We start from the raw sequence: 13,273 nt of genomic DNA on the forward strand, positions 1-13,273 counted from the left end.
TCTAGTGGCACGCACTGATACTACCGCAAAGTGTGTGACTTGGCAATATCTTTAAAATAAGTCTAAGCTGCTATTAAAATGGTTAAAATTGTTCAATTGACCTAGGCTAATTAGTAAAACAAATCTTGCCTAGGTAACCAAAAGTTCCAAAGTAAAAGTACCAAAAGTACCCAAGTTCCTGTACGCATATATAAACCTGCATTTACCTGTGAAAGTGAAAGTAACCTGTCATACTGCCATAACTCTTCGACATAAACAAGCTAAGAGCAGGTGTCAAATGGATAAAAAATATAAATATCCGCTGTATTTTGTGGCTGACGACCTCGAGGATCAAGCGAGACACAAAATAAGAAGGTACTTTATGAAAAGACGGGACTCAGGAGGAGGCGACTGTGGAGTGATAGAAAAAGTCGGTGAGAAACTTTACAAAATCAGTTTCGAACAACAAGAAGGTAAGACTTGCGCACGTTTATTCATTGGGTAAGTTAAATAGAGACTGATTGTCCTTTTAAATGTTTTACAGATCAAGAAAGGGTTTTGAACAGAAAAACTCACACAGCTTCACTTCCGTCTGGACAGTTACATCTTAATGTGACCAGGACTGAGGCAGAAGCTATAAGTTTGCAGGTGAGTTAATCATTTGGATAAACCCAAACCTCTTCTACTGTTCAATAGGCCACATTTATTATGTGACATTTCGAATCATATAATCCTATGAGTTACGCCACATCAGAGCGATTCATTTCATATTTTAGTTTAGATGTGTTCACTGTGAAATTTGTTAAATCCAATAATTAAACTACAAAACTTAACACTGTTAAAACTATATAGAATAGATAGATATAATATTGTAAATAAGTGAATGAAGGCTTACTGCAAGTTTCCATATATACCAATATTAATGCCTAAAACATAGGCTATTGGGTACAGGAATTTGCTCCTTTCAATTTGTGAACTGAAAGTCAATGAAATAATCAAATTAGGCTACATTTATACAGTTTATACAGACTGACTACATGTATGAATATCACATAAAGGTGGTTCTCAGCTGTCATTATGACTTACATAACTTGCTTGTTAATATTGTGATGTTGTAATAATAGTTTGATTACATGGGCAACAAGAAACATGTACATATGTACTGTACAATAATGGTGCATAGAGCTACAGTACATGATAACTATTAACTAAGAAAATTCTTTATCTGTATTTAAGTTAAAGTTAAATGTAACAATATTATTACTAGTAGTGAGATCTAACAAATTTGATTGAATATCAGATGTGATTATTGCCACTATGCAAACAGACTATTACCTCTTGAGGGCAATAATTAAAGGTGCACTGTGTATTTTTCTAGTGGAGGGTCTACCACCTGCTTGTCTCCATGAAGTTGCTATTGCTTTGCCTGGAATATGGCATCTATCTTCATGGAGACAAGCAGGTGACAACAGAATGCATTTTTTAAGGTATGTCTATAGCCATAAATGAATAAATGGCAGATAGCTCAGTTCAATGCCTGCCTGCCTCTCTCTCTCTCTCTCTCTCTCTTTCTCTCTGTATATATATATATATATATATATATATATATATATATATATATATATATATATATATATATATATATATATATATATATATATATATATATATATATATATATATATTTTTTTTTTTTATTTATTTTTTTTTACAGTTTTAACAATATTAATACACACATACATATATATACATGTGGCATTCAAAATGATCTTTTTTCTTGATTTACTGTTGATTGATTGAATTCAATTACTTTCACAGACATTGACCAGTGACCAGTATATTTGAATATGTAAATATCATGGTTAGATTAGGGATTTCCATGTTGTAATGCTTTTAACTTACATCACTCAATTGTCATTTACCGGCAATCTCTTCAGTAAAAAACTTCCCATGTTATGTGAACCAACTAGTTTTTCTTGACTTGAAAATATATTCCTGCTTCTATTTTCTTACAGACAACATCAGTGCAAGCACCACCAAAGCCTTCAAATGCATCAAATTACCTGGAGAGGACTTTTTCATGGGATATTTTCCTTTTATGCTATTTACGCGACTGTAGCAAAGCTTTTAAAATCTTGGAGAAGCAGTTAACTTGCATTGGCTGCACTGTCGAGCTTAACTTTGATCAGGAAGTTGTTGTGGTGAAAGCAGATGCAAAGAATGGACTTGGTGGTGCGTTCAGTGGCGTACCAGAAAAATGGGAAATCCAAGTTGACCGCGTTTTGAGTAGTTTTCGAGAGAGCTTCACTTGCCATCATGTGGTTGATCCCAAGAAAATTCAAACTATTTTGCAAGATAAAACTTTCACAGATGATGATGTGAAAATGTATAATGAATTGGGATATCTGGTTGCGGTTGGAGAAAAAAGCTTGGTTGAGGAAAAAATACTAAATTTAAACAGAAATTTTCCGACTAAAACAGAGTTGTCAATAGATGAAAAGCAGTATAACTTGATTGGAGAAGAATTCACAAGAGAGATGCGGACAAACTTGCCAAATGTTAAAATCGTAAAAAACAATAATGTTATAGTCTTTGACGGTCTTCATACTGAAGTGCATTTAGGTTTGGATGTATATGACAAATTACTCAAAAAGATCCAACTAAAGCATGTACCATTTTCAGCTGAACTGCAAAATTTCTTCACCACCAGTGATGCAATTGCAAAGTACAAGGCACGATTCCAGCAATGTCTAAGAATTCCAGTCTGCTTAGAAATGTTGAATTTAGATTTAATTTTGTCAAGTTTGTCAGTGGAAGCTGCTGAAGAAGCTGCAGCTATTTTAGAAAGAGATTTTTGTATGGCTATTGTGCATTTGGAGGGAAACGCTGCAAAATCACCAGATTTGGATAGAATGAATGAACTTTTAACAAAAAGTAAAGATCATGCAAATATCCAGGAACGTAGAATTGATGTTAATTTAGTCCCTGAACCAAATAGTACAATCAAAGTCCAGCTTGTAGGCTACAGCGAATGTGTAAACCAGTTAAAAGAGGAGTTACATGACTATCTACTGAATCATGTAACAGTACAAGACAAACTAGATCTACTTAATGCAGAAATGGTTGAACTTTTTAGTAAAATTTTGACTTTGTTTGCACGAAAGGATAGTAGAGTGTCCTTGAACGCATCACTAGTCCCCTATCCTTGCGTGCTGCTTTCAGGGCCTCAGCAGTTAGTCCGAAAAACCAAAGTGGAACTTAACAGAGAACTTGAAAGTTTGATTTCGGAAAATTTAGTTATAGATGGACCAGGAGCAGTTGAGTACTTCAATGCAGAAGGGAAACCAAGTAAAGAACTGATTGAAAGGTTGAATCAAGTTCTCATACAAGAAATTCAGGAAATTATATATTCTGTGCCATGTCTACCAGCCACAAGCAATGTTGAAGAAGTATCCAGAAGGAGTAGTATTGTTGACAGGCAGACCTCAATCAACAACATCAATGTGGAAGTCAAGCTGGGAAATTTGGTCAATGAACAGGTGAGACAAAACACGTTCTTTTTTAGTTTATAAGCAGCAGAACAACTGACAGAAGAAACGAAAAGAAATTATATATAAAGTGTAACCCTTTCTTAGACTCTAGTCTGTCAACTGGTAGTGACAAATTAATACAATAACAAAATATTCTCATTTTTAAGTCCTCAAAATGGCTTCAGTAACAAAAAATAAGCCATGCGACTGAAACTGAACTGAAATTGTGGATTTGGTGATATAGGTCTACTTTTTATATATGAATGAGCAAATAGGTGGAGTTTTCATAGAGATTATTAGAAGTAAGCAAAGAAGTGTACAATTGGAGTGAAATGTGGAGCTAGGCATTCAGCAAACTCTCATAGCCTCAGCATTGATCTAAAGACTCCTGGACTTTCTCTTAAACAATTTTTAGGCAGGCCAGTATTGTAGCTCCATCATGTTTTAAATGTCTACAAAAGTAACATGTCGTATATAATCTACAGGTGGATGTGCTGGTGGCCCCAATGCTGAAGAAGAGTCTACAGTCCACTATGATTGGTAAAAGTCTGGTGAGAAAAGGCGGTCTAGCGATGAAGATGAAGTTTAAATCTGTGAGGAGTAAGTCCCTGATGCCTGGAGGGGTGCTGGAGATGATGGCCCCTGCCTCTGTGGGCTGCTCCAAACTGTTTTTCATCGAGTGCATGCCCTGGGATGGACTGGGAGGGCAGAGCATGACGGTAGGGATCTTTCATTGAGGACCTGTTACAAGTGGCTCTACAAATCAGGTTTGAACAGCTTTCCCATTGAAAAACATAAGAGTCAGTGCTGTGCGTAGACATCATGCTTGAGATGCTGATGCGGGCTTGGTTCTGATTTCACGAGCTGCCGTTTGTTTGGCTCCTAAGTCTCCAGATATTAATATTGCATAATAAAACTTGCTTTACATTGTATCATTCATTCACTCATCACACACGGTTGTAGTAAGATATTTCTATTAAAGCAGAACTAATTAACATTTTGTCTTCATTAAATGTCTTCGTAAGTCCCTGTGATGGTTAAACATGCTTTTTCGGGGTGTTTGAACTGTTCGTCATCTCCACCTGCTGTCTTGAAATATGGCTGACATGACGGCTCTTTTTAAGATATATGGTAACGTTATATGTGATTATACTGAAGATGGGAAAAAAAAGAAATGAAGACATGAAAAAAAAAAAAACTTGAGTCTCCTGACAGTCTATTCTAAGGGGATGCTCCAATGCTGAAAGATACTTCATTCTGCTTTAAGTTCCCCTATTGAGCAAATAAATCCAAATTTACAAAATAGGCCTAATCAAGGTTTCAGATCACGATTAAACATTTCCTGTGCCATTCTTCTCATTCATTATATTTGTTTTTGTGCCCCAGCATTCATTGTTATGTTTATATAGACCCTGAGCGTCGGTCTGCAGCGCTGCCTGGAGCTGTGTGAGGAGCAGAGGTACAGCTCAATGGCCCTCCCCGTGATAGGTCCTGGAAAAGTGCTCAAATACCCACTCAGAGATGCCATCCTGCTGCTAACAGAGAAGCTCCATCAGTTTGGAAGAACAGTTACAATGTCCTCTTCTCTCAAATCCATACACATTGTCATTAAACCTGATGGGGAACAGACTGAGGAGGTGAGGAACATTGGTCTAGATTACATCACTGTAATAGTCAATGATAAGTTCAGCATGGCAAATTTGTTTAACCAACATATTACAAAGTCAAAACATTTTGAGGCAAGTACATGTCCTGGTGTCTGTCCTAGTGTCAAAACTCCTTTACCTGCTGCATTCCAAAAAATATTTCTAAAACCCTTCTCTGTAAAAGGAGTAAGAAATGAGCTGTTATCTTTGCATTATAAAAATCCAGCTGTACTTAATGGGCTTGCTCCTTTCTTTTTCAAAACAGCTGTGGCTATTATTGCAGCTCCGCTTGCTATTATTTTTAATTTCTCTTTTCAAACTGGTGAAATACCATCTGGGTGGAAATCTGCATTAGTCCACCAGCGTTTTAAAGGAAAATATTGATTCTCAGCTTTATCATCCCCCCTGCATGTCATGTGTGCCTCAAGGGCCCAGCCCTGGACCAACTCTCTTTTCCATTTATATATATGATGTTCCGTGGTCTGTTAGCTAAGAAACTGTTCATCTGTAAGCAGATGACACAATTTTGTACTCCTGTGGCCCAACCCCCAAAACGATCTTACAGAATCTACAGGAGAGTTTCCTCAATGTAGAAAAAAACATTTCCCTGTCTGGATCTTCCACTGAATGCAAAGACGAAAAAAAAAGCTATCTGGTTTAGTGGCAACAAAGTCGTTAATTTTCTCAAATTCTATTTTACAACTGCCAAAGGAACCACCTTAGATTGATTATCCTCCAGATTAAGCTTAAACTGGAGTTTTGGTACAGAAGCTGCTCCTCCTTTTCTGCCTCAGCTAAAGAAGTCATTTTTGAATGTCTATCCATCTTCTTTTTGACTTTGGTGATAATTTATTGTCATGCCTGCAAAGGAAACCTTGAAAAATTAGATGCAACCTATTTATTTAGTTAAAAATGCCCCAATAAGATATATCACTGTCTGCTCTACGCTCATGTTCACTGGCCCTCACTGCAGTCCCGCTGCAACATTTACTGGGACATAAAACTACCATGGGTCTCACACCTGCCTATCTCAGCCCACTGCTACAGCAAGACACACGTTCTCTTTTTGCCTCATGTCATTTTGATTTGCTCACGCTAACTACTGGAACTTGGCTCTAAACTCATTCAAACAGGAGTCTGTGAGCTCTAGCTCTGCTTTTTAAATGTAAACATAAAGACTTGTGTAATTTCCCTGGCAAATTGGACATAGACATAGCTAAGAATATTATAATGCAGTCACAATGTAGTCCTAATATATAGTTTAATTTTAAAGGTGTAGGGTCTGTCACCTGCTTGCAACGAGGGAGGTGTTATTTCTTTGTCTAGAGTGTTCTACAGTATGGCGTTAATGTTATCTATATTTATGGTGATGAGCATTTTGTGCTACCAGGTCAAATTACAGGTTTGTCAAGGTATTATTTTTAGCAATAAATGCACTTGACATGGAAGACATGCGAGTTAAATTCCATACTGTGGAACCTTCCAGCAATAACACCTCCTCGGAGACAAGCCGGTGGCAAATCCCCCCACCAGAAAAGTTACATAGTGCACCTTAAATTTTTTTCTTGTGTTTATGAATTAACATAATTATTTCCCACAGATTTACCATGAGGTCTACAGACAGCTCATCCAGAACATGAACCAGGGACAAGGTAAAGGAAATTTTGGTCCTTTTCTGGTTTAGACCTGGTTTTCTCCAAAATGAAATAAAAATAGTCTGGTTAAATATTTAATTAAATATGTCCAATTTGTTTTCATAGTGAGCTTTAGGTCTATCAGCAGTGAACTTGTTGATTTGTCCATAACTGTGGGTGGTGTTCAGCTGCAGCTTGTTTTTGGAGATATCACAAATGAGAGGACACAAGCTGTGGTCAACTCCACCAACTTTGAGAACTTAAACAGTAAGACGTATATGATTTATAATGACACATATACATAATTTCATATTATTGTTTTTAAATTGTTAATTGACTGTTTGTTTTAAAGCTGGAGTGTGCAAAGATATATTGGCTGTAGCAGGACCAGAAGTGGAAGCTGAACTAAAGTCAGGTAAATTAAAGGTCACGGGCTTGCATCAAACAAACCTAACCCTAATTAATTAAGTCATTTCTAAGCCTAAATTATTCTTAATTAACTTTTTGTTTATCATGAATTTGGCCTTTCTTTGTTTTATTAAGGCTATATATAAATATACAAACAAACATATAAAAATGATGTTCTCTAAACTATTTCCTTTGAATATTGTTGAACTGAATCAAGGCAAATAAATAGGCCAACACATGCTTCAGTGATTGCCAGCTGCATAGTCAGTTGTATCACAACAACTAGTACTGCATGTAAAATTGTATTTTACATGGATTTTTTTCATTTTCCTATTTTTTTTCATCTTCTTATTTTCAAGATGTATAACAATGTGTATATTTCCCTATCTTCTTCAGCCACAGTAGAGAGAGGGGAAGTGTTTGTGACCCAGCCTGGCCGGTTCCCCTGCCAGGGCTTGATGCATGTGTCTGCAAAGGGGGACCGACAACTCATCAGACAGTTAATGGGCAGCATTGTACAATACTGTGAAGTGTACGGGTGGTCGTCTGTGGCTATACCTGCTATTGGAGCTGGTAAATATGTTGGTATATATGTATGTTAACTGAAGAAAAGAATGGTTCAATATGATTTTGTTGTTTCTTTTTATGTTGCTCTCCTATTCAGTTTTAACTGACAAACACAGAAACTGGGGCAACAAACGTTGGACAATTCAGCATCAGCTAATATCAACATTTTGTCCTTTTTGCCCCTAGATTTAAAGGTGTACTATGTAACTTTTCTAGCAGAGGGAATGCCACATGCTGTGTTAATGGAGATGTTATTGTTTTGCCTGGAATTTCCCACAGTATGACATTAAACCTTGCATTTATTGAATTACATGTGTTTTAAAATCTAAAGCTGTGAGAGGGGTTGTCTCCACAGATCTAACCTGCATATTGGCCTGGCATTGTTTCTGTGGAGGTAGAAATTTAATAGAACGTACCCGGCAACGCAATAGCATCTCCAAGCTGGTGGCCAACACTCCCACAGGAAGGTTACATAGTGCACCTTTAACAACTTATTTTGCATATTTAAAACAGGAAACATGTCAGTTGAACATCCTTAACATGAACATTTTACCAATTTAACAACTTTAAATGAATAAAACATTATTTCAGGAGCTAGTGGTCTGTCTGCTGGGGATGTGGCCGTTGCAATGCTTCAAGGGCTGAGTGACTCTTTGTCCTATCCTCTGTCAAGTTTGGTCAAAGTCAGACTTGTTTTCAACAAAATCAACATCTTCTCAACTTTCAGAGAGGAAGCTTCCCAGATGTTTTCAGCCGTTCGAAAAGGTATAAAGAATAGCACTATAATACAGTACTTTAACTATGGGGATTTTTTATATATTGACGTTACACTAGTAAAATTATTTTCATATGTTTATTTATACAGTAATTGAAGCCACAGTATGTAACTTTTTAGCCGAAGTATTTTCCTTTTATGTGTTTATGGCACTGAAAAATGGCCTCCCCCTGCTTATCTCTATGGAAATAATAATAATAATAATAATAATAATAATAATAATAATAATAATAATAATAATAATAATAATAATAATAATAATAATAATAATAATACAATAATATTCCACAGTATGACATCAAATGTAGCTAATGCTCTGGTGTATGCTTTTAACTTAACTTATATTCCCATGAAATTATACTGGTGACATGCCACCTCCAGAAAGTTAAATGACAAATGATAAATGGTCACATGTTGATATAGTGCTTTTCCATCTTCCACGCACTCAAAGCATTTTATATTCTGTACAATTTAATAAATAAGTAATATTCAATTCCATTGTTTCCCGTACTACTGCAACTAGTGGCACAAGACATCCTTATTTGAAACAACTAAAACAGTTAGTTTGTCACTTAGGTCGTTTTCACACTGTCACTAGTTAGTTCGGTGTAAAAGAGTATTAGGTCTGAGAGCGGTGCACTTGGGTGGGTGTGAATCTAACACAGCTCAGGTGAGCATGGGTCTGTGTGTGTGCCATTCAACAAGCTTTTCCTCCTCCGCTACCAGCACGTACAATCCTCATGGTGTGTTTCGACTGACCCAAAACTGAAGTAACCAGAACAAACTTTAATGTGCGCTGAGGTGGGTCCACAGAGCGCACTAACATGTGTGAAAACAACCCTAATCTTCGCAGTCCTTTCTCACAAAATTGTTGCTTTTAAATGTCAACAGTAATACAAGAAGCATAAAGTACACTATTATTTTCTACCAATATATTGAACAGTATCTGTAAAGGCTACAATAGGGTTCTCTGATTCTTTCATGTCAGTTATTTCATGCCAGGTTACATTTATTATTTCATTTTATATTTTTCCAGTGGTCACTCCTCCATCTTCCTATCCTCCTGGTGAGCCTGCTCCCCCTCCCCCTCCTGCCAGCATTACCACACCTAGATCTCGGACAAGCTCATCTGATCAGAAATCTGTTTTTAGAATCATCGGTCTATCTCAAAACAACATCTCCAAAGCTATGACAACCATGAAAGAAGTTTACCAAGCCCAAAGCTCCTCACAAACATTCAAAAAACAAGAACTAGAAGCTTTAATGCCTGCAGATTTTGCAACATTGAAGGAAGTAGTGGAGTCTTTGGGTCTAAAAGTACAAACCAGTGAAGGCGACTGGATTGTGACTGGACTAACTGTCAAAGTGAACCAAGTAATAAATTTAGTTCAAAGTTTCATGTATGGGACGCTGACCAGAGAGAAGAGGACAAGGGAGGAGGAAGAATTGTACAGAAAAGTGGCATGGTGCATTCAAGGATCCAATGGAGAGTGGGAAAGGCTGCCCAAAGCTGCAAATTACGAGCTGGAGAATCAAAACACAGAGGGAGGGGTAAAAGACGCTCATGGGCTGGAGTGGGATGTTGATTTGACAAATATGGAGCTCACCAAAAAGTTTTCAAATGAAAAAGCAGCACTGAAAAGACTAGAAAATCTACCAGGTGGGTATAAAGAAGAATTGTTATGAGCTCTGTCCAATCAGAGCAGGTGATGTTGTGCAGTTATGTGTGTTTGTTGTTATAAAAAGAAAGAATGATTTGGACTTGTGCTGTACTCAGTACTCATATGATTTTAAGCCAAGGCAAGGCAAGTTTATATGTACAGCACATTTCTTTCACAAAGTAATTCAAAGTGCTTTACAGAATAAGAAAGACATTAAAATCACACAAATCAAAAAATAAATCACAAATAATCATCATAAAAATAACATTAAAACAGAAGAGTGCAGAATAAAAACCTTTCAGTCATATGCACAACTAAACAGAACTGTTTTGAGCCCGAATTTAAACTTTGTCAGAGTAGAGGCCTGTCTCACATTTTCAGGAAGACTGTTCCAGGTTTTAGTTGCATAAAACTGAAACACTGTTTCCCCATGTTTAGTCCTGACTCTAGACACCAGCCGGAGGCCTGTCCCTGAAGTCCTCAGAGCATGAGATGGTTCATATGGAACTAACATGTTGGAGATATACTTTGGACCTAGGCCATGGAGAGACTTATACACAAGCAGAGCTGCTTTAAAGTCTATTATTTGAGCTACAGGAGCCAGTGCAGAGACCTGAGCACAGGACTTATGTGCTAGTACTTCCTGTTTTTTGTTAGGAGCTGAGCAGCAGTGTTTTGGATGCACTGCAGCTGTCTTAATGCTGGTTTGGAGAAGTCAGTGAGCAGGCCGTTACAGTAGTCTAACCTACTACAGACAAATGGATAAGTCTGTCCAAGTCTGGCTTTGACAGTATATTTTTGATTTTTGCAATGTTTTTTAGGTGGTAAAAAGCTGCAGATGTTTCTGATTTGAATGTAAATTAACTAATTACATGGTTAGAATTATACTCAATTACAAGCAGAAGCACAGGTTTAAAAATCTACTTAAAAAGTACAATTACCCAAAAAATCTACCCAATTACAGTAATGTGAGTATTTGCAATTAGTTACTTTCCACCCCTGGGTTTAAGTAGAGAGGATTCAGATCAAAGATAGTCCTGTTAAATTTAAGACAACTGGATTTCAGCATTGAAACTGGCAACCCAAATGAGAGACTCATATAAGGCTCATTCTGCTTTCTGATTGGATAATTACCTTGACAACCAAACAAATTAATATAATTAAAATAAACAACTTGCCCATTATGGTCAATGTTTTTGTAATTACAATTGTTATAATAACTATCATTAAAAGTTATATTTGAAGAGCATATTTACCCTGTATCTGGACAATGACGAATATTACACTTACCCTCCCTTTAAATTGCCTTTTTATGTTTCTAGACTTCACCTTTCCTCTGTATTGGGACGACATGGCCTCTGATGAAAAACTCAAAGTAGTCCCATTGTTGGAATCGTGTGCAGAGTACCAGAAAGTAAAGCAGCAATTTAAACAGTCCTGCCCCAAAACTGTGATCAAGGTAGACTCAGAAATATACAATTGCAGCTGTAGAAGGTCCTTAATAATATGTACTTTTTTCCATTTTATCAGATTGAGCGAGTACAGAACATTCACCTGCGCAGATGTTATGAGGTTCAGTTGAAGCACATCTCAGATAAAAACAAACGCATTGGAGGAGCCAAAGAGAGACTACTGTATCATGGAACGACCAATGAATGCACCAAAGCTATCATGAACAAAGGGTTCGACTGGCGCTTTGCTGGACAAAATGGTAAGAACTTTTTGAACAGTTGTAAACACATATATTATTTTTACCCAATCAAATGATCTTGCCATTATCATTGTGTTTCAGATGATGTTTTTCTAAGATGTATTATTTTAGTTCAATTATTCATTCACTTTTGCTAATTAATCAAATAAAACATATTTGTATAATGATATATAGCACAATAATTACTGAGTCAAGATATATATTATTTATATATATTTTATATGGTTTTAATCTCTCATCATCTCTCTCTTTCATCTATTGAGATTGATATAGTAATTACTGTAATAGGCCTACATGCCGTTAAATCTTGGGTACCCAATTCACTTATTTTGTACTATATCTGTACTGGAGCAAGACAAATTTCACTCAAATACATGGGAGAAAACTGGGTACGGGCCTTAAAGTCTGTTGTCAATACATTGTAATTCTTTCTGTTTACAGCCACTTATTTTGGTCAAGGCAACTACTTCGCCCTTCATGCCTCTTACTCTGCCCATCCTACTTACTCTAAACCTACTATGGATGGGACCCAGCGCATGTTTTTGGTTCGAGTCCTGACAGGTCTCCACACTTTGGGACAGAAGGACATGAAACTACCCCCACCCCGAGACCTCCGAGCCTCCCATGACCGATTCGACAGTGTGGTAGACAACATGCTCCAGCCCAATATGTTTGTAGTGTTCCAGGACCACCAGGCTTACCCAGACTACCTCATCACCTTTAAATGATTGTACAGGGAAAAGGAGTGGGAAAAATATTGACACACTTAATATGACTGCTATTTTGATTATTCTGATGACCATATTTTTGCAGTCCATGAAAAATATAGTAATTTTTTCCTGTAATGTAAAACTATTACATTATAACATTTGTATTTTATACTTAGTGTACTGTTCACTCACTCACTCAAAATCTTTTACGTTAAAGTCGATTACTGCCCTCTAGTGGGTGCTAACGTTTGTTACAGTTTTAAAATTTTACAAAGAGTGTGGGGAAAAACATCAGTAAAGTCTTCTCTGTATGGTTGTGTAGACTCTCTTTTTTGTTTGTTATCTGTTAGCCCTGGTAGACACTGTAGTGAAGACAGAATACTCAATATATTTTCAATATCTCCAAAACTTAGACAAACTAATAATACATAATAGTTAAAGGTGCATCATGTAATTTTTCTTCTCCATTCAGATGTTATTGCTTTTCCTGGAATGTTCCACAGTGTGAGACGGTGTAATCCCTCATTTGTCCAAGAGTGGTTCAATGTAGAGAAGGTTTCAAATGTAAAATTATATCTCTCTGTATTTTTATATAAAGAGATATCAGTCTTGTCCTCACGCCCTCTGTTACGTTTCAAGCCCGACCAAACAT

The 13,273-nt window shown here is 36.7% G+C and overlaps 1 protein-coding gene across 1 annotated transcript; it reads left to right on the forward strand.

The window, feature by feature from the left end:
• The first annotated feature begins 241 nt into the window (after positions 1-241).
• LOC117386604 (protein mono-ADP-ribosyltransferase PARP14-like) lies at positions 242-13,207 on the forward strand. The gene is made up of 14 exons (XM_033984013.2): positions 242-452; positions 524-627; positions 1,995-3,518; positions 3,995-4,228; positions 4,919-5,146; positions 6,756-6,807; positions 6,916-7,056; positions 7,142-7,204; positions 7,594-7,770; positions 8,356-8,529; positions 9,576-10,199; positions 11,523-11,659; positions 11,731-11,911; positions 12,353-13,207. The coding sequence occupies exons 1-14, from the start codon at positions 278-280 to the stop codon at positions 12,637-12,639; spliced, it is 4,101 nt and encodes a 1,366-aa protein (XP_033839904.2). The 5' UTR covers positions 242-277; the 3' UTR covers positions 12,640-13,207.
• The last annotated feature ends 66 nt before the right edge of the window (positions 13,208-13,273 follow it).

The sequence above is a fragment of the Periophthalmus magnuspinnatus genome, chromosome 18, assembly GCF_009829125.3.
Source record: "Periophthalmus magnuspinnatus isolate fPerMag1 chromosome 18, fPerMag1.2.pri, whole genome shotgun sequence".
Taxonomy (NCBI): Eukaryota; Metazoa; Chordata; class Actinopteri; order Gobiiformes; family Gobiidae; genus Periophthalmus; species Periophthalmus magnuspinnatus.

Bases quoted from the DNA above. Each gene is read 5' to 3' on its own strand.
- LOC117386604 (XM_033984013.2), top strand. From the start codon at position 278: ATGGATAAAAAATATAAATATCCGCTGTATTTTGTGGCTGACGACCTC. The intron at 4,229-4,918 runs GTAGGGATCTTT...ATGTTTATATAG, and splicing joins TGGGAGGGCAGAGCATGACG to ACCCTGAGCGTCGGTCTGCA. The intron at 10,200-11,522 runs GTGGGTATAAAG...TTATGTTTCTAG, and splicing joins AAGACTAGAAAATCTACCAG to ACTTCACCTTTCCTCTGTAT.